Below are 22,163 nucleotides of genomic sequence, written 5' to 3' on the forward strand. Positions count from 1 at the left end.
AGTTCCAGGGTTATTTTTTTTTCTGTTTTGTCCCTTTCTTTGTCTCTGTTCAGTGGCGCCATCTGTGGCAGACCAACCCCCACATTTATTTACCTCATTGACTTGAGGAACAAGGGATAAGAGACTTAGTTAGAAATAAAGAGGGAAGAGAAACGCAGGATAGACTCGGTTGTTGTGAATCCTTATCCACCAGCCCAGAATTTTATTTCAAAGGTCTATTTAGAACAATGCCAAGGGGTGGAGCAAAAGACCTCCCCTGAGCACAGGTAAGTGCAGACCATCTCAGACACCTGCACTCAGGCCTGTAGTCTAGTCATCCTTTCCGTGCAGACCTGCTGGGTAAAGCCACTAGGAAACCTAAAAATGGGCTCCAACAAGAACCCCCATCTGGTGGCTAATGTCACGTAGTTCACAACTTCTTGCAACTCCAGCTCCAGGAGATTCTATGCCTCTGGCATTCATGGGCACCCCCTACACACACACACACACACACACACACACACACACACACACATACACACACACATTATCAAAAATAAATGAAAAATTTTCAAAAAGAAAAGATACAATGTAACCAGCATCATGGGTTTTCTGTATGTCTTCACACATTCTAAGCAGGAGAATGAATGAATCCTTCCCTGAACTACAACCCTAGCCAGAATCAGCTTCATATCTTCCTATTAAAAACTTAAACATTAGGCCAGACAGTGGTGGCACATGCCTTTAATCCCAGTACTCAGGAGGCAGAGGCAGGAGAATATTTCCAATTTTAAATAAACTTTTCCAACAATAAGGAAAAGAAGAACACTTTTTATCTCATTCTGTGAGTTCAGGTTATCCTTGATTCCCAAAATAGAGTTCTATGACATGAAAATTACAAGCTAATTTCCTTTGTAAACATAGACATAAAAATCTTAAGCAAATTATTAGCAAACCAAGTCTGGTCATGTATAAAGTAGATAATATGTCATGGCCAAGTTGGGGTTATTACAGTAAGGACAAGGTGATTTAACATCAAAAATTCACAACTGTCATCAGCTTATTAGTGAAGTCAGTGAGAAACACTGTGTACTCCCAAATGGATATGAGAAAGTTATTTAATGAAATCTAAATACTCATTCATGTTCTAAACTCTCACAAAGTTGGTAACTAGTAAAAACCTTGTGCATATGGAAACCAGAAGACAACAACCTCTGGTGCCATCCACCTTGTTTTTTAGTTTTTTAGTTTTAGTTCTTACCAGCTCACTTACTTGAATAAATCACTTGCCATTCCCAGGTTCAGTTACACTCTCTGTAAAATAGAATCCATTATTTTTGGCCTGTTTTCAGCCACCCCCACTTGAGTGTTCAGAACAGTACACTTGACTTTACCTCCTCCATCATTGTGTTTCAAAGCCCTCATTCTTATCTCTGAAGCTTGATGACTCAGCCTTCCCTGACTTAACTTATAAGAGAAAGGGGGAGCCCAAAAGAGCACCTTTTTTACCTCCTCATGTTTCTTTACCAGGAACACAAACTCAGGAGTCCAGCAAAGGAGCTGGAGAGAGTTTGCTGAACTTTTTCTTGGTTCTCAGGTCATCTGGGACAATTACAGAATAAGGTGCTGGCCAGAGATGGCCCAGTAAGTAGAAGCATTTGCTGTGCAAGACCAAAGACCTGCATTCCATCCACAAACCCCACCTGGTGGGAAGAGAGAACTGACTCCCGTTGGTTGTCCTCTGACATCTTCATGTGTGCTGTGGGATGAGCACACACACACACACACACACACACACACACACACACACACACACACACTATAAATGCACATATCCATATACAGGGTAATGATAAATAATAAATCATTTTTCAAAGAATAATAGAAGGGGCTCATCCACTCATAAATGTGATTCTCAACCCTATTCTTTCCTCAGCCTCTGTCCTCCCCTACTTAGCACCAAACTGTCCTTTCTCTCTTTCTTTCATGTCCTATACATACTACTTTCCCTGCACTGTTTGTGCCTCTGAAGCTAAACAAATGTCATATAAGAAAGAGTGGAATTCCAAACACAAATGAAGATTAGTGAAGTTGATACTGGGTGGGCAAGCTGCAGTGCATGCAATAGCAACAGGACCTCCTATGCAGCATGTGCTGACCTTGAGATCAAGAGGAAGTGCTTTTCAAAGCAAGCCAGCAGACAAAGCTTCATCCTCAAAAGATGAACAAAGATTTCCAGTTAGATTAGATAGGAATGGATTCTAGTAATGACCTCACTTATAGCCAGTGAGAAGACTCTTAGTCTTGAAATTAAGGATCCTACAGAGTAAGACATTTGTTATACCTATCCAGCCAGCTAAATATGACAAAGCTGATATTTAAGCTCTCCTCTTTCTGTCCTCAGAACCAGAGTTCCTTCCTTTAATGGAAAGGGCTGAGTTTTTATCTGAACATATTTTCCAAAACAAATACATTGGGTTGGTAGAGTCCAAAGCTGTAGATTCAATCCAGCATCACAGAGACTAAGCATGGTGGTACACCTATAATTCTAGCACATGAAAGGTAGAAAAAGGAGAATTAGAAGTTCTGGTACATGGTGGTAAGATCTAAGCCAGCTTTAAAAAATGATAAGAAGAACTTCCCATTAATTAAGAAATGATGGAACTGTAAACCCATTCAGTAGTATTCCAGAGGACCTGAGTTCAATTCCCAGTACCCACATGGCAGCTCTATTAATTCCAGTTTCTGTGGAATCAGATGCCCTCCTCTATGCCCTCTTCTGGCCTCTGTGGGTACTGCACACAGAGTATGCAGCCACTCATACAGGCAAAACAGCCATGCACATAAAATAAATTATATTAAAAAATTAACAGGAGATGATGATCTTCTTCCAGGATGATTCTATTAGACTGCTAACTGTGAACCCTCTTTGGAATAAATTAATTTCAAGGACTAACTCACAAAGAGACACTTCACTCAACACAGTCTTGCAAAGAGAACATTTTAATTTTAAGCAACAGACCCAGAGTGTGAACTATAGATCCTGATCTATTCATAAATTGTGAACTGAGTGCATCAGAAAGGAAAACATGAATTCAGAAAAGAAACACCGAAAGGAATCATGACATCTACATGAGAGAATGTAATATTTTCCTGAAGGAAATGTATAGCATCTATATAAGAAAGTAGCCTATAACTCAAGTTTGAAAACATTTAAACATTTAGAGAGATGCCAGCTTCCACATCTTTTGAAGAAAATGAGGCACCTATGTATATTAGCATATTGGACATGCCACTGCCAGGCAGACAGCAGTGAAAAATGAGGCAGGAGAATCCAGAGAAAAGGTGATAAGTATGATGAATGGTAAGATTGACTCAGTAGAAGTAGTATGGATTGAGGGAGAAAACCCAACTGGTTCAGGGGAGAATATCTCAAGTCTGGATTTACCACCTTCTGGCCTGACCTCTTTCATTTCTGGCCAGCTCCTGATTAACATGACTTTAGTGTGGGGCTTCAGGTATTTTATGATCTAGGTGTTACATGGCTGAAGTTAGGACACTTATGTCATCCCCACTTCAAGTAGCCTGCTTTGGTTGCTGTTTTTCTGTGACTGGAGCCTTGAACTCTCTCCCACACCGAGAATACCTTGTAGGTATTCTGGCATATCACTCATAGCTGGCCAAGTTGTGTGGTCATCATTGATGTATGTGTGTGTGTCCGTTCACATATGCCCTCATGGGTGCTTACACATATGTGCACATGCATGCAGAGACCACCTGCCAATCTCTGATGTCATTCCCCTGATGCCATCTACCTTTTTCCTTTTTTTTAAAAGACAAGGTCTCTCATTGACTTGAGGCTTGCTCATTATACCAACCAAAAGGCCCCACCTGCCTCACCTTCCTCATTTTGGAGAGTATAAACACATCATTATGTTCAGCTTTTCTTATGTGGTTCCAGGGATCAGACTCAGATATTTCTGCTACACCGTCACACCGATCTGTCATCAAATTCCTTACCCTATGTCTCCTCGTCTAGGCAAATAGCAATCATTATTTTGCCAAAGTTTTGTAAAATTCAGAAAGATAGCACACAATGTAGTTACAACAGAACTTGGAGCCATATAGAAAACCTGATAGTCTTACTATTTAGAATTACTTATAAAAATCAATGTTGAAGTAATTTTCAGTCAGCTGATGGGAAAAATATGTCAACACATTTCTTCCCATTCATTTGTCACAACTCTCATTTTACATATAGAGAAAGAAGGACCCAGTGACAGGAAGTGACTTACTCAAGGGTAAAAGAATGGGTTGGTGGCATAGCTAAAACAAATGTCCGAATTTGATGCCATATGCTCTAACACCATGCTGAAATGGCACATGAAGACAGGACTTTGATGATCTAAGTAAATGTTCTTTCGTGTTCAACTCCCATCTGTTACTCAATTTTTGGTAATTTCTGGAGCCTAACTCCTTGGAATTTGTTGACATAAACTCTCTGCCTTGGCTTTGGTACACACAGCTGATAGAAATCAGAAGCAGTTATTCCTAGAAATGTCAGCGACATTCCTGGAGATACAGTGATGCACCTGAGAAATGTACCCTACTCCAGCATTTTAAGAGGGTATATGTAAACAGTGTTAAGAGCTGTTGATGAGATTCCTTTAAAATGGAGGGGTGCTGGGGTTGGACAGGGAAGACAGAGTTCTAGGAACTCTGTGTGACCTGTTGTCTTATAAAGCCCTATAGTGAGGAACCTCATTGATGTTGTTTATTCTTGCCATTTGCCAGTTGTGCTCTGTCTCAGCACAGAGAGAACTCTGTGATTGGACACTGCATTGTGGGACAGGTGCTGTAGAAGCCAGTGTTAGACACACGCCTCACGTAAATCTAGGCTTCATGAAAAAGAACGGGGTTAAAATAGGGAAGTACAATATTTGGTGATTGGACATTGAAACACTAGTTCCAAGGGTCTACACTAAGGAAGGTTTGGTTCTCTACCTTAGGGGGCTTCAGAAAACAAGCAGTTTGGGCAAAAAGTAGTCTACAAAGATCTCCCTTTTGGAAATTAGTGTAACTCAAGTGGCTTTTGGTTTACAGTTGATCAGAGAAGAGAGAAGAGTAGCCAAGGCCAGAAACCCCTGTTTGAGTTTCTAGCTGTAACTAGGGACTAGCAGTGGCATATCCAAGGAAGCATTTGGAGCTCCAAACTGCCCTCAACCAGGGCCTCAAAAGTAGGCATGCAAATCAAACATCTGCTAATAATAGATCACTGGAAAACTCACTTTCAAATGCTTCTTTGACATTTATAACTTTATCAGGTTTAAACATAAAAAACAAATTTGCATATTAATGAACTGGGTGTGCTTATTCATTTTTACATACAGAATTAAATTGTGGCGGAATAATTTGATAGTGCAGGATACAGGGCATTTTGATGTTTTTCATAACTAATGGATATTTTTGTTTTCTGATGCTCAGTGCAGAGAACATCACGCTACATAAATACGCAGTATCCAAAGGCAGAAATATATGTAAATCCCTTCAGTCACTAGTGGACATTCTGTTCTGATCCCAAATCAAAATTCAGACTTGTTTATGATACATCATTCAGCAACTCAAACACCAATTTTTCTATATTTTTAATTTTTTAAGAATTTTATATATGCATACTGTATTTATATCACTTACCCTCTTCCTCCCCCTTCAACTCTTATCATGTCCCCTCCACTCCCTCTCAGATGCATGTGTGTATGTGTGTCTATGTGTGTGTGTAGCATTTTGCAATCCAAACCTATACGAATTTGATACTTATATGCTGAGGAAAGATGATAGGAAAATATTTTCTTTAAATCTGTTTTCTTTAATCTTTGTTTGCATGAATTAAACTACTGTTTCTATGAGAACAGGCATCTTTGTGTGTACAGTAAAAGCAGCACCAGGGGTTCATAGCATATAGTAATCTTGAATCTGAGTCAAGCTGGGTTAGGCAATGTTCATTAATATTACATACTGTGGTGGCATGACAGGGCAAAGTGGGACTCATAGATACTTAGAACCAAGATGCAATGAACTCATGCAGTGCAACATGGAAGACCACTGCTAAGACCAATGCTTTCTGCTCCCCACCACCACCCCTGTACATAAGTATAAGGCTTTGGCTTAATTTTTTTGATCATTGTGCATTCAGAAACCTAGTGTAAACTATGTTCTTCAACTCCCAAATTCAGTTGCATAATCCTATGTTGGATTGTGACAAACTCTCAGGTACCCCAACTGGTAAACTGTGTGCAAATGACTGAAGGTTCCCAATTAATCTGAGAATATAGACAAGTTTAAGGTTTTAGTCCTGCTCCCCAAAATACAGTCAAACTAAAGTGAGCTAAGTCACAGCAGGTAACTTCACAATTTAAGGTCAATACTTTCCAGAATCCAGGCAAGGGGTGGCATGAATGAGCACAGATGATTAGAAAGTGACAGTGTCCAGGAAATGACAAAGTAGGTGAGTGGAAAGTAGGGCCATAGGCAAGCAAGAGTTCTTCAGACTGTGTGAGGTCCTCTCCACTATGCTGAGAGTTGCGACTTTAGCTGTGAGTTGCAATACCCAAATATCTTTGATATGACCTGTTCCCATACTATACATTAATATATTATAAAACAAAGAAAATACTCTGGCTAGGCACTCTGCATGTTAAATGAGGCACTTTCAGCTCTGTGCTGAGGGTGGAAATTCCACCATGTTCCTGGGTTCCTGAGTTCCCAGGCTCCAGCTGGCATAGCCACTCCCACAGGAAGTTCCATTGTATTCAAGCAGTTAAATCATCTATCCCTGGTATAAAAAAGCAGAAGGATGAGAGTTGTGCAAGGTTTTTCTGACTGGGTTCCAGGATGAGTGATCATTTAACAAGCTTTTTGTTTTGGTTTGGTTTCTGAGACAAGGTCACTACTATATAATCCTTCCTGCCTGACCTGGAACTCTGTATGTAGACCAGCCTGGACCCAACACACTGAGTTTTGCCTCTCAAGTACTGGAATGAAAGGCATGCAGAATACACCATGCTAGTTAATCAATTAAAAAATATCATGAAATCTAATGACAAAACAGTGAAGAATTTCATAGAAAAGGGAAAAAGGAAAGCAGATAAGTTTTACTTTATTATGTACTTGGGTCATTATAAGTTAATATAGTAAAATAAAATCCTTTCATGTGTAAAAACATTAGTATTTTTGGTACAGCACAATCACTGAAATGCTTCATTACTTTTCAAGTGTTGTTTCTGCACTTGCTAGTATGGTGATCAAACTTTGAAGCATGTTATACAAAACACTTGTTTTTAGTGATTATCATTGGAGGGCCTCCCTTAAAATGCAAAGATTTAAATGTGAAAAAAGTATGTTGTTGCTGTGCTCATTATGTATTTCTCAGATTTAATTCGTGGGGGGGGGTTGTGTGTGTATGTGTGGTGTGTGTTTTTTACCTTCATTTCTATCTATATGTGTGTGCCCAGTGTTCACAGAGCCCAGAAAAGGGCATCAGATAGCCTGGAATTGGAGTTATAGACACTTGTGAGCCACCACGTGGATGCTGGAAATTAAACCCAGTTCCTCTGCACTAGCAACCACTGCTCTTAACTGCTGAACCATCTCACCAGCTCCATCTTTTTTTTTCTTTCTTGTTTGTCTTGTTATTTATTTAATAGTTTCATATGTGGGTAGAAGATATTCTGGTCATGCTCAATGTACCCATCCTCTTTTAGCTCCCTTCCACAGCCACCAACCCCAGTCCTTCTGATAGCATTCCTTCCCACTATCCTGTCTTTTTGTTGTTATGTTCTGACTCCTTTAGATTAACCAACGCACCATTATTTTTTTTTAATTCTTTACATTGTCATACAGAGTATTAGAAATCATTATGGTATTTTCAAGCAAACTTATGTTTTATCAGCTTCCCCTCCCAAATCTCATCCAACCTCTGCCTCCCCCAATCCCTTCTTGCCTTTTGTAAGCTCCTCCCCTAGTCTCATTTTCTTTTTTATAGCCCATGTGCTGTTTTGCCCACCCTATCACCTGTTTTTACTCTTTCTGTGTCTCCTTTCTACTTTTTAGGTTTTCCCCACATTTACACACACACACACACACACACACACACACACACACACACACACACACACACCGTGCATACATGCCTATGTACACATTGAAGGCTAGGGAAGTATATATGAAAGAGAATGTGCACTTTGTGTCTTTTGGGGTTTGGGTCACTTCACTTAATATTATACCTTTCAAATCTATCCATTAGAACTCCTTTTGAGATACTGCCTCGCTCAGAGCAGTATCATCAAGAAATCTCATAACAGATGCTGAGGACATGGGGGAGGAGAAGCCCTAATTCAATGTTAAAATTTGCAGGAAAATGGATGGACTTGGAAAGGATAATATTAAACAGAATATTCTCTTTTCACATATATTTGTCAGCTCTTTTCTCCCCAAGGCAGGAAAATCAAGTGTTTTCTTGCTGGATTTCATCATCATTCCAAAGAGACTTCTAAGCTCTTTTCATGGAGTTCAGAGAAACTTTATCAAGCCTGGCTACCACAAGTTTTTGAACAACAACAAAAATAAACACCCCCACCTATGGGGCCCTATATCCATGTCCCAGGTGATCTGGTTTGAAATCACTTGCTAATCCCTGGTACTAACATTTAGTACTACTCAAAGCATAAAGCATGTGCAATGTGAAGTTCTTCCTTCTCTGCAGTGGTAGTTAATCCATTTTTAAACATTCAGAGAACTCAGTTTCTTTGTGAATGCTTGTGCAGTAAGCCACCTGTTTCCAGGTTTTGTAATAGAGTAGAAGATGATCTTATACTGGGAGCATAAGTGTGGGCTCAGCTACACTACTATTCATGTGAGCTTGTCTTCATAGGTGTCCTCACCATTTTTTTCTTGATAGATTTTATATATATAAACTTTTCTCTAGAAGAATCTAAGGCTATAGAAGTAGTGCAAAGTCCTGCTGTCTCCCATCTAGTTCTGTTCTGCCTCCTGTGACATCTTTCTTCCAGTGGCACATTGGTCAAAACTAGTGAACCAGTCTTCATACACTAGTAACTAACTGCTAGTAACTAACAAATCTTTGGGCTAGAAAGAGCCTGAGGTTCATGTATTGGCCTAATGTGTGCATATATTCCATCCATTTTCCCCGGGCACCTTTTCTCCTTGGTCTCCCTGGCCCTCAGTATCCCAGTCTTTCCTGGTTTCTTGTTACTGACCCAGTGGTTTTGTGGAGAGCTATGTAAGGCTTTTCTGTCTCAGGAGGAGACACTGAAGTAAAGTGTCCTCCTCAGCTCATCCCATCAGAAGGAAAATGGGCATGGCTAGGGACACTAACTAATCTACACAGTGAAAGCCATTTCTACCAGTACTAAGAAACTGCTGTTTTCCTCTTCCATACTTTATTTATAAATAAGTAACTACATCCACCCTACACCAGAACTTGGGGTTGAAGAAGAAAGGGTAGTATCTATATACATTAAGATTGTTCTACAAAGAAATTTCATCATTTTTTCCTTCATTTATATTTATATATTTTCCATCATTTATTTACATTCACATGGACTAGTACGTATTCATTTTATACTTTGCATTGTACTATAAGAACCTTTTTAGGGTGTTCACTTTTGAAAATTATCTTAATTTGATACTATCAAATAATATAATTTAATATACTAAAAATATTTAACAGTATGAGTAGGCAAACACTTCCCTGGCATATCAAACTCCACTATACTTCACTATGTTAAAGGTACAATTCATTACTGTCTGCATGGACCAAGTTACATATTTGTGTTCAAACAACATAGGGAATCAGATTCTCTCTCCCATCTTTACTTCTTTCTATCCTTCTTTCCTTCTTCCTTTCTTCACTTCCTTTGTTTTCTCTGTTATGGATGGCAAAGTGACTTGAGGTAGCCTTTAGCCAGTATGCTATTCAACAAGTATCTACTGCATCTTATTCTCTTTTAACCACTGGTTGCGCAGTGGTGAAAGAAACAATGCAGAGCTTTCCTCCCCATGAATTTATGTTCTCAGGAACACAACCGCTAAGAAGAAAACAAATGGTGGCTTTTGTCACTGTGGGTAGTATAATGGACTGTGTGGAAATCAAAGCAGCATGGTGCCATTGGTTCTGAATGGCAGAGAGAAATCATTTTTCTTTTGATGACTGTACAGAAAGACCCTGTTGACCATTCATGGTAAGCAAGCCTGCAATATGCCCATCTCAGTGTTTTTATGAATGGTAAGGACTGGCTGGTTGGTCAGTGAGTCATATACCATGACTATGGCAAGTTGAGTGTGACCATGAGAGGCACAGGAAAAGGGCAGGATCCAGTTCTAAAATGAAGGGCAGGAGGAAGCCACTGCAAAAGAGTCCTGCTGAGAGCAGCTGCCTCTCATAGACTCCAAGCAGTGAATCATATGGTGTGTACTCCCACGGGCATTTCTGACATTCAGCCAAATGGACAGCATCCCCCTGGACCCTGGTCCCATACCTAGCTCCACTGGTATCTGGGCCTCCCTCTTCCCTGTCCACATTGGCACATACTACTGAGAGGAACACTAGGGATTCTGTAAATGTGAATACAGTTTCAATAATTAATTCTACAGAGACAGGTAGAGTAAAAGGCTGATTTTCACTCTCAGACCTTGCATTTGATAGTCTGCAAAGAAACAATATGAAGGAAGTAGTCTGAGAATTAGTATAGCTCCTGTCCCCTCTCTGCCATCTGTGCTCCAACAGCAGTTCTTCACATATAACAAGTCCAGTTTAGATAGACTTTTATCACAGTTTAGAAGAAAAATAAAAGTAACAGGAAGAAAGGGAGGGAGGGGAGAGGAAGGGAAGCTTTGCCCATAATGAGCACTGGGTAATCTATCTGGATCTGAGGATTCCTGATGTTGCCAGCCCTGAGTCTTAGAAAAGGTATCCATTTTCTTACTGTCAGTTTTTTTTTTTTCTTCTATCCAAACTCTACTACTCAAACAGGATAAGAACAGAAGTTACAGAAGAAAGAGCAAATGATAGGGCAGAGCCTGGGATTCATGCACCAGCCTAACATCTAGGTTTTTCAGACAAAGGGACTAAAGAAACAGAGAGTTGGATTGCTCTGTCCTCCTCTCATGGGTAATGGTGTATTTTTTTTTTCTGGGAAGTACTTTTTTAGTCTTTGTTTTTTAAACTGGGACTTGAAAAATATAAAAAACAACAGAAAATAATGTGCTAGGAAGCAAAGTATCTTAACTGCTAGGATCCCAAACTGGACCTTGTTAGAGCATATATACTGCAAGAAAAGTCTCGGTGTCAAGAACATTGTTTTCATTTCACAACAATATCCCATGTCATAATTACTTTTCAGATATCATCATAATAAAACACCATGACCAAGGCAACTTATAAGAGAAAGCATGTAATTTGTGTTATAGTTTCAAAGGGTTGGAGGCCATGATAATAAAGTAAAGGCCTGGCAACAGGAAAGGCTGAACACTCACATCTTTATCTGCAAGTAGAAGAAAGGGAGAGAGAGAAAGAGACTGACTGGGAGTACCTCCCCCAGTGACACACCTTCTCCAGGAAGCCCACACCTCCTAATCTTTCCCAAACAATTCCATCAGCTGGGGACAAAATATGCAGATATATGAGCCTATAGGGGCCATTCTTCTTAAACCACCATACCTAGTGATTGCTAAGACTGAAAAGCAAGAAAAATGAGGTGGAGAGATTAAAGCACTGGAGCAAACTCACAAACCTTGATCGGGCCTCACTTTGTACATAAAGTTGGACATAATCCAGTCTTGTATTCCAAGACTCAAAAGTCCAGGCTGTTTCACAGAATCATTTTAGCTAGTATGGAACATCATAGTAGAGCATGTATAGCCCATGTATGCAACAAACATCTCCCCCTTGCTCCGTGATGGAGAACAATAAATATGGCTATAAAATTAGTTCACCGTGGTTCAAAAATATCAAATAGAAAAATCTCAGAAATACAGCACCAAGTAGCATGATGTGATCTCATGCTGTGCCACATGGTCTCCCACTAAGGCCTAATTTGTCTGCGTATTCACACTTTGTATACTACCGGCATACTGGTTCTTTAGAATCAACCCAGTCATCAAACATCAAATCCACTTTTTGGTATTTATACTCAAGTGACCCTTGTTTTACCTTACTATGTCCCCAAACCATGAGAGCAGTGAGTGTTTTAGGGAAGACTTCAGTGTATAAAACATAGAACAATGGATTGGGGATATAGCTGAGTTGAAAGAGTGCTTGCCTAGCATCCAAAAAACTCTGGGTTCGGTCCCTAGCACCACATTAAAACAAACAAACAAAAGGTGTGAATGCATGCATATACATACATACATACACCAGCACTCAGGAGATAGAGGTAAAAGAATCAACATTTTAAGGTCATCTTTGACTACACAGGTAGTTCAAGGCAAGACTGTGCGGCAATGAGATCCTGTCTTTAAAAAGAAAATTAAAAATTAAGAAGTAAGCTAGTCAAACTGTGATGCTGGTGGCATGGCTCAGGTCAAGTTGGATGCCCTCAGTGCCAAATAAGCTGATAGTGTAACTCTCAGTTAGAGACCAATGATCCAAGAACACAGGTTTCCTGGCAAAAGCCCTAGCATCTCAATGTCAAAGAGCCTGAAGTTCTAAAGTTGAAGAGAAATAAAAGAAAATGGTATCACAACTCCAGGAGAGGGGAGGCCCAGAGCTAACTGGATGGTGTGATCCATACTGAGGGTGGGTCTTAACCACCCAGCCAGCCAACTCATATGCCACTCTCCTCTAGAAACAGACACACTAGAAATAAGCACTTGCTAAATCTCTAGGTAATCCTTCATACATACCACCATGTTATCTAAAATTCATCATTACCATGTCCATCACTACAGCATTCCTGACCTAGACTACAGATCTGCAAGGGAGTTTAAGTTAGTCCCAGTTGCAGATGAGCTGTATCAATGATATTTGACATGTTGGTGCAGTTCACACAGCAGATGAGAGTGTACTGTGTCTGGTATGTAGGCCAATTCACTCCCACACTTCTACCATGAATCTTAATCCTGAAGATGACAAGAAGAAAGGACTTATGAAAATGTTGCCCTACTCTTTCAAATGCCAGCAAGTAGATAACAAAGGGAGTTTAAACTGCTTCACAGAAAAAAAAAAAAAAAAAAAGATGACAAGCTAGTTGGCCCTCAGACAATGAAAAGGGGCCTGTCTTTCTGCATTCTGAAGCCTATATTGATGGGGCTTTTATAACTCATTTACGGTAGACATACAGCACGTGCAGATTATTGAGAATGTCAACATGATTTCCATTCTCAAACCAAAGGCCAGCTATTGAATACTAACTATCCCAGGGTCTGTGGCAATTGAGAAGAATAAATTACATTCCCTTCCAGTGTAGATGTTCACTTTGTAATAAATAATTATAGGAGCATGCAACAAGTTCTCCAATGGAGTAAACAACAAATATATGGAACACTGAGAAAGGACCAGCATCTGTCTCCAGTGTTGCTTCTGAAGGCTCAGAATAATAATCAGAAAACTGAATTTGCAGTGGTTTAAAATGAAGAATTGGAGTTTTCCCTTAAAAGTTATGGAGCATGCAGTTGTAGACATTGGTTCAAAGGTCAGCCTTGTGTTGGCCTGTCCATCATGGTCACAGATTAACTGTCATAGTTCCAGGTATTACATTTCTGTGCCTGACAGAAAGTGGGTAGAATGGGAAGATATCACCACTTTAATCTTAACCTTTAGGAGAACAAATGCTTCCACATATAACCAAGTAAGCGATAGTGGGTCTTATGGACACTCATAGCTGCAAGAGTGTCCAGGAAATCAAAGTCTGGGATCAGCTATAATTATATTAAATCTTAAATGGCTCATCTTTTCACAGTACCTAGAGCATTGTGTTCTATAAGGAATGGAGAATGGAATAGAGAGGGAGACATGCTATGAGGCAACCCTCTGCCAGGAATACTTACAGAAAGTCTTACAGAGGAAGTGCATCTAGGCTAACGCTTGAAAGACAACAGACAGACACATAATACAGGAGAAAGAAGGATATTCTTATATTCTTATTTGAAAAGTCACAAAGTCATGAGAAATAAGGTGAAAAAACACCAGAATGCATATTGGTTGAAAACTGGGTGAGAATTGTGTGAGCCAGTGGCAACAAGCTTACTGGCTGGTAAGGAGTATAGCTGTTACTCTGTGAGCCACCTTCTTCCTGTGGGCAGAAGGCTCAACTAGTATATCCAGAAGTCCTCAGTTACTTGCAAGCCCAGATCTACCCCAAGGGTAGGAAAGTTTCACCTCTAGCCCCCTCATCTTCTGTAAATATCATGTTCATTTCTAGAAAGAGAAAGATTTCACAATTGCAGATAAAGGGGAATAAAGAGTAGACATTCCTTGTTTCTCTACTTGAATTCCAATCTTGCCTATCCTGATTTCTGACCAGATAGGGAAGAACAATTATCTAAATTTCCATACCTGAATGGGATTATATGTTAGTTACTTTTCTCATTAGTGTGACAAAATATCTGACAAGTTACTTAAGAAAGGCATTGTCTCAATGGCAAAGAAGGTGTGGTAGCAGGAGTATAAGGTAGTTGGTCACATTGTATCTGCAGTCAGGAAGCAGAGATGGATAATAATACTGGTGCTTAGCTCCCTTTTCCATTTTACTCAATCCTGGATTCCAGGGTAGGTTTTCCCACTTCAGTTAATTCTCACTGGCATGTTCAGAGAATTGTCTCCTATATGATTCTAGATCCTGTCAAGTTGACACACAGAGCATGATAAGAATGTCAGTTGTCTTTTACAGGTATATAAGAACAAATGAGTTATGACAAGTGAAGTGTTTGGCACGCAGCAAGTATTGAATCATGTGAACAGCAAACTATTATAATCATTATCATTATCAATATTATTATGACTGCAATGTTAATGTACCTCAGAAATGAGAACAAGTTATGCCAGGTTCTCATCACAGACCTTGCGGATCCAAACAACTCTGTTCACCAGCTTAACACAAAAACCTATTTGGGTCATATTCTTCAATGTCAGTCTCAGTTGTTGCAGCCTTCAAGCCAGCAGTGATAGGTGATTCTGTCCTTCAAGAGGCCAAGAAATGGCATTCCTCACCAAGCAGAGAGCCATGATGAAAAACATCAGCAACTGAACCATGAGTCAGTATTTTAGTCATGAATGTGGCTTAGTAGAGGAACAGTAACCCATAGCTTGGTATGCCACTCTGTCTCTACTTTCTTATCAAAGTAGCTCTGTGGGGAGGGGTCATTAAAACTCTCTTTGAAGTCACATGTCATGCTTGTAAGTTAGAATGGATGATATTTCGATGTCCATCTCTTTCTCTGAATTCTAACTTCTAGACAGATGTATAAAATTATATATACAGCTTTTCATTCACAGCCCCTCAACCAGTGCTTGGCACAGAATCACAGCTGATTTTGATATATGTTGAATGAATGAATGGCGTAGTCCTAAGAAAATACATTAGAGCAAAACACCTGATCAAAGCACACTTGTTTTGTTTTCTAACCACTGATTAGCTTGGCGATCTTGGGCCAGTCTCAACCTCAGATTCACTGTCTGTGAAAGGCATTGGGTCAACCCTGTGAACTTCTTTATCAGGCTCACTGGTCCTCATCCCGCACTTAAGGAAACTTAGGTTTCAGGAAGGGAATGGAGTTGATGGTAATAGCTATTGCAGTCAAAAACAGACTACAGCCGAGCTTAGGGCCACAGTACTTGTGGCTGTACTATTTCCAGTTATGGGTGGAAGTCAGGAAATGCAGCTTAAATCATACACACTTCCTATTATCCAACAATGGCATGAACGAGGGGGAGAAACACTTTGTTGAGTAGTTAGTATACAGCCAATAAACACCCTCAAAGGAGAGGACAGAAGGAGCCAGGCTATCTTGGCCTGTATCCAAAGAACAAGCTCTGGACCCTGATGCAGACTTTCTATGGTCAGACCTCAGCCTACAGAGGAAACCAGGAAGTAGCTGAGCTGCAGTGCCTTGCTGTGCTCAAAATCATTGGGCAGTTTACAATCAAGCAACATTTATTTGTCTTCGTTCTGGAGACTTCCAAGGTCTAAGATGGGGGAGATCCAGCGTCTGGTAAGGGCCCACTTCCTGGTTCATAGATAGTACTTTCTGGATGTGTCTGCATATGGTAGAGTTGAGGCTACCCTTGGGTCTCTTAGATAAAGACCCTGCTGCCTTCCATAACCTAAGTACCTCCAAGGTCCTGTCTCCTAATGCCATTATTTTGGAGATTAGGTGAGTTTTCACATGATTCTGGATGAATAGGAGCATATAGGCCCCATTATCTAATGATAATACTCTTTTACACCCCAAGAGTTAGGGTACTGGGGGCTACAGAAGAGAAAGTTGGAGCTATCTTTTTTCTTCTGCCATCAAAGCAAGGAAAAGGAAGTTGTAACAACCTAGCTTCTCCTGTTCTCTGGAGTACAGAAGGAAGGCTTGGCATCCTACCTTCACTAACCAGGTGGCTTGGGTAGGTGCCTTCAACTGGTTAACCCTCTCTGTCTCTTGTTAGAGTGATTGTGTGAGTCTAGAGAGTCAATTGTCCCATATGTTTAATGCTTATATAACAATGTACCTAAGACTAGGAGCTTTATTGGAGATCCCTTCTCTACTATTCAAAACCCTTGGTAGCCCAAGGTTGAGGTACCTGCCTCGTGCCAAGGCCATCATGCTGCATCAATCTAGGGAAGAGGCAGAAATGTAGTAGACAGAAAAAGGGAAGAAGGAGGCAGACTCCTTTTATCAGATGCCCACCCCTCCATAAAGGCATTTGCCCTCCTACTTTAATTCCCTCTTAAAGAGCCTGTGTCTTAAGCTGTTAACAGATGAACTTTGGGAAATGCTTTTAAAATACAGCACCAGCAAATGCAAACCTGTTGATGAGCCCTCAAGAGACAGCTCCATTCCACAGACACATTGTAGCACTCAGCACAGGCTCCCTCTTCCCCTTACAGGTGTCCCTCAGAGGCTTCTGTGGGTCTAGTTCTTATTCTTACTCCAAGCTGAGGATTGGTCTTGCTTGGCATCTTCTGTAACCACTAGGAATGTGACCAGTGATGGTGGCTATCACCAGTGAAGCAGCCCCTTTGGAGCCAGGCCTTCCCCAATTCTGCTGTCCTTTAGCATATTAACTTCTCCTGAGCCCATCCTCTCTATCTCCTTTAGCCCTCCTGTTGACATCTGCGAACACCTTCACCCATCAGTAATTTCATCCTTACAGGACCTCTGCAGTCCTTTGCTGGGCTCCATATCCAGCTCTGAGACAGCAAAACATAGTGGTTAGTCAAGCCTCTGAGGTGAGTCACAAGGTGCCACGCACAATTTTGTGAAACCATGAAAAAACAATCTTCTGGAGCCTGCCTTCCCTTCCTGGACAGGGGTACCTATCACAGTGATGCCCCATTTAAAAAAAAAATTTCAAATTATTCATTGCTAGTAGTCACAACATAACTTATAAGTAGTAAGAACTACTTATAAAAACAAATAAGTACAAATAAATATTAACAATCAAGTACTTAGAATAAATTTTAGTGCTTATTATACTCTAAATATTCACTTACTTTTCTCAATTTTCCCTTTTTTTATTTTTTCTTTTCAAGCAAGTCAGAAAATATGTGCCCAGTGCCTTAGTTCACATCTGGAAATCACAACAGTATTCCCAGCTTTGATTTTGCTCTGCTCACCTTACCAGGCACATCTTTACACACAGTGATGGCCCTAAAACCTAGTCTGTCATTTTGCTCTCTCTTAAGAACCTGTAGTGGCCAAGGTCTGAGTTCCAAATGTTGGCTTCTCAGGTGTAGGAGATCAGCCCAGCTGGGTTTCTTCCATGCCCCACCCCATGCTTCAACATAACCACATGCCTCATATTAGCTCATCCCCCCCCCCCAGGAACCATGTTCCTCTCCTCTGAGCCCCAACATAGGCATTTTCCATCAAGCTTCTATTGGATATTTCAGAGCTATCTCTCTTCCATGCTTTTTCCTTCACTGTGCCTTCTAACTACCTATTGGTGGGCCTTGAATATTCTATGGGCAGTTCCCAGGGTCATGTGCCTTAAGACATCTCTCAGTCTGGCAAACTGAAGATGCTAAGGGAGCCAACATTTTTGTGAGTGCTTACCCAATGCCAGATTTGCACATTCATGTGTTTACTTTTCATAGCAGTTAAATGAGACTGTCACTCAATTTTGCCATAAGACAATGACCACACTAAATATTTAAACAGGGAATTTAATGTTTAGTAGTGGTAACCAGGCATAAAGTATAGATGTGGCCCTGAAATAAAACTTAAGTTAGAAATTGCAGGAGACAGTTAACAATGTAGTCCTTGAAGAGCAGAGAGAAGTGGAAAAATTCAAACTCACACCCTTGAGGGCACCAATGTCAGAGGCAGCTGCTCTGGACAGAGAAGCAGGGACCATGGAGCTTATAGTGAGTGTTGAGAAATCTGTGACATGGATTTCAGAAAGGAAGGAAGAACCAATGGTGATGGAGAAGGAGACCAAGTGATGTTCTCAGTACCAGGAACCTCCAGGGAGGAGCTACGTTTGCCCCTCCTAGGCCCCAAATGTCCTTCTCCTGAACAGTCTGCATCACCAAGTAGTTTCTGGTCGAAGTGTCCCAGCCTCTGCATTGTAGAGCTGTAGGACCCCAGAGATAAAAGTCTAGTAACGGCACATGCAGGAACGATTAAGTGACAGCTTAGAACAGAGGCAAGATTTGATCCATTACTAGCACTGGTTGCCTACCACTAGGACAAAAATGTAGAATGAATGAGTGAGTGAGTGAACTACAGACACAGGGATCATACTTCATCCAGTCTGTGTTTTGTGGCCCTCGCAATCTGACAGCCTCTTTGTCACCCTTCAGGTCATCCACTGGAACTCCCCTAAGAAGCTCCGTGTGAAGAACAAACATGTGGAATTCTTCCGCAACCTCTACCTGACTTTCCTGGAGTATGATGGCAACCTCCTACGGCGGGAACTGTTTGGCTGCCCCAGCGAGACTGATGTCAACAGTGAAAATGTGAGTGTTCAACAGATAGTGGGAGAGATTGGCCACATTCTCATTTGTCTGTTTTGGGTTCTTGTTGGGTTCTGCAGTCAGCTCAGGTCTGGACCTTGAGGAACAAGACACACCTTACCTGCCATGGAATCCATGACCCAATAGAGCAATGGTCACTTCCTGTGGAGCTATGTGAACTTGGAAGGAGACATTAGCTCATCGAATGGGTCAAATTGAGTTTCCAGGCAGAACAAGCCATCCGATTTTCATTGTCTGCCTCATGGCCAGGAAACTCCCAAGTTTGTGATAGTGAAGGCATCCATATAGGACACATGATTCATTGGTTGGAACCTAGGTACTTCCACAGGTACTGGCTCCTTCCTATTTGGTTTGGGCAAGGAAAGTGTTGAGTGAAGAGTTACAGGAATAGCTGAAGATAGTGGGTGTTTTTGTTGTTATTGTTATTTCCTATTCTTTCATATGCTGTAGCTCATTTTTGTTCATTGAGTCCTTCTTTTACTATTGAAAAGTTCAAGTAGAGAAATTAGGCAAGTTGCCCATGGTAACAGAGCAAGCAATTATGCTAGCTATGACCAACACTAAATTTTTAAGAATATAAGAAAAGAATTAGCCAGGCGGTGGTGGTGCACTCCTTTAATCCCAGCACTCGGGAGGCAGAGGCAGGCGGATCTCTGTGAGTTTGAGGCCAGCCTGGTCTACAGAGCCAGATCCAGGAAAGGCGCAAAGCTACACAGAGAAACCCTGGCTCAAAAAACCAAAAAAAAAAAAAAAAAAAAAGAAAGAAAGAAAGAAAAGAAAAGAGCATGGTAGCCACAGGCAACAGAATAGAATAGAATAGAATAGAATAGAATAGAATAGAATAGAATAGAATAGAATAGAATAGAATAGAATAGAATAGAATAGAATCAAGCTCACCTGAGTATAACTATATTACCTTTGTTGACATAAAAACCACAGGTCTTGTCTTAAAGGGAATAAAAGATAGTTTATTCTTAAGCCATTTTTAGTGTCATGGCCCAGGAACACAGACTTAGGTCACCCCAAATTCCATGTTCCAATGTGAAAGCAGTTTTATGAGGTTTTATAAATTCATAGAACAAAAATAATCATAAATCAAGACAAGTTTAAAATATATTGGTTGGTACATCAGAGGCAGGTACAGCAAGATGGGGGAAGATGCTCTCTTAGCTTTTGGGTTGGTAGAAGCTAGTAATATGCTAAGTTAATAGATTATGAAGGGTTTTTATCTATTAGTCACAAGATCTTATTTCTTAGGGGTAGGCAAGGAATGGCTGTCCTGGAGAGCTAGAACTAGCCCAAGATAAGGTAGTTAGCCTCAAGTGCATTCAACATCCCAGTCAATCAGTCTCTGCAAGCAAAGCTGCTTTCCTGGAGTTTTTGTTCAGACCTTTTCATTTCTACCTTTGTGACCTCAAAGGAGATACTCTGTGTCTCTGTATCTCTGTTTGCTGTGTTGCAAAATGAGTAAGAAATGGCATGTATGCCTCCCAGCTCAGCATCTGTATATTAGATTCTAGGAAAATACCTGCTACTTTGTCTCTTGTGTCCTCAGTATCAGATACAGAAGAAATTGTTTCATTCCTTCTGTATAGAAACACTATTCCTCTCATTCTGAGCACTGAGAGGGGTGGAAGAGGGACTGATGAGATGGCTCAGTGGTTGAGTGTACTGGCTGCACTTGCAGAGGATGCATTCAGTTTCCAGCACTCACATGACAGCTCATCACCATATATAACTCCAATTTCAAGGAGTCTGATGCCCCCTATGGCTTCTATGCCATTATAGGTGTGTGGTACATATACATATATGTAGGCAAACACTCATACACTTAAAATGAAAATAAATCAATCTGTTAAGACGGGCAATGGAAGGAAAGAAGGAAGGGACAATGGTCTCTCCTTCAGGAGAAAACTACCCAAGCTGTGAGTAAAAATGATTAGCTAATAGCCAGTGCTACATAGCAATGACCAGTGAGAAGCCAGGCAGATTCTTTTTTTGGGGAGAAGCAAGCTTGAGATGAGGAGGTAAAATTGATACCGAAACCTGAGTGACAAGAAAGCCAGCTGTAGTCAAGCAAGGGAGATACATTCCAGGTAGAAAATGTACCTGGTGCAAAGGCACAGAGGCAGGACCAGTTTGAAGAACAGGGTAGGGACTAGTGGTTGGGAGAAAGAAGACACAGCAGGTAATAATAATCAGATGGAAGGACATGTGAGCTTACAAACAGTCCTTTATAAACTAAGGAAAAAGTATCTGAATCTAGAGTTTCCTTCTGAGACTGGCAAGGCTTTTATTGCTATCTTAAATGTTTTGAGATGTCTTTTAGAATCCCCGTGGAAGGTCATGAGACCTTCTTGGCCTTTGATAGAGTAACTGATCACAATACCACTTTGGAATCACACTGAAGTTGCTACTTGCTCCAGCTCTTCTCCTTGTCCTCCTAGACTCCTTCTCACTGTCTAAAGTTCACTGCTGGCAGCAGAGAAGGGAAGCCAGAAAGCACTTGAGTCTCTCAGGCTCTGAGAAGCACTGTTTCCATTCACTGCATTTCCCCCAGCTTTTCTCTTTGCCTAAATCAGAGTTTGTTCTCACCACTGATGGTTGAGTGCCTACTTGGAATTTTCTCCCAAATGCCCAGTGTAAACTCACTTCCATCATTTCCCCTCTGTCACTGTCTACCCATCATCTACATCCCTGATTTCTCAGTGTTAGCTTTAAGTACTTCAAAGCCTGTCAGCCTCCTCCTTTCCCTGTATCCAGAGGATGTAGCAGTCACTTTCTGCCCTTTTCAGAACCTGGAACTGTGCTTGATTGTTCATTATGTATATGCAAATGTAAGCCATAGTCCAAGGGCTTGGCAGTGCCCTGATATGGACATCAGACACTGAGCCATATACAAGCTGCCACTTAATAACTCCTGGTAAAGCAGAGAGAACAGGCTTTCCAGGTCTGAGGGTGCCCTGCTCTAAGCACTCAGCA

General features: G+C 40.8%; 1 protein-coding gene across 3 annotated transcripts in view; it reads left to right on the forward strand.

The window, feature by feature from the left end:
* Nucleotides 1-22,163, forward strand: part of Large1 (LARGE xylosyl- and glucuronyltransferase 1) — a 508,586-nt gene that overhangs the window by 449,216 nt on the left and 37,207 nt on the right. For all 3 annotated transcript variants that reach the window (XM_028894770.1, XM_028894772.2, XM_037206162.1), the window contains one exon: nucleotides 19,008-19,163. In XM_028894770.1, the coding sequence (XP_028750603.1) occupies nucleotides 19,008-19,163 (156 nt within the window). The remainder of the gene's footprint in view (nucleotides 1-19,007; nucleotides 19,164-22,163) is intronic.

The sequence above is a fragment of the Peromyscus leucopus genome, chromosome 5 (assembly GCF_004664715.2).
Source record: "Peromyscus leucopus breed LL Stock chromosome 5, UCI_PerLeu_2.1, whole genome shotgun sequence".
Taxonomy (NCBI): Eukaryota; Metazoa; Chordata; class Mammalia; order Rodentia; family Cricetidae; genus Peromyscus; species Peromyscus leucopus.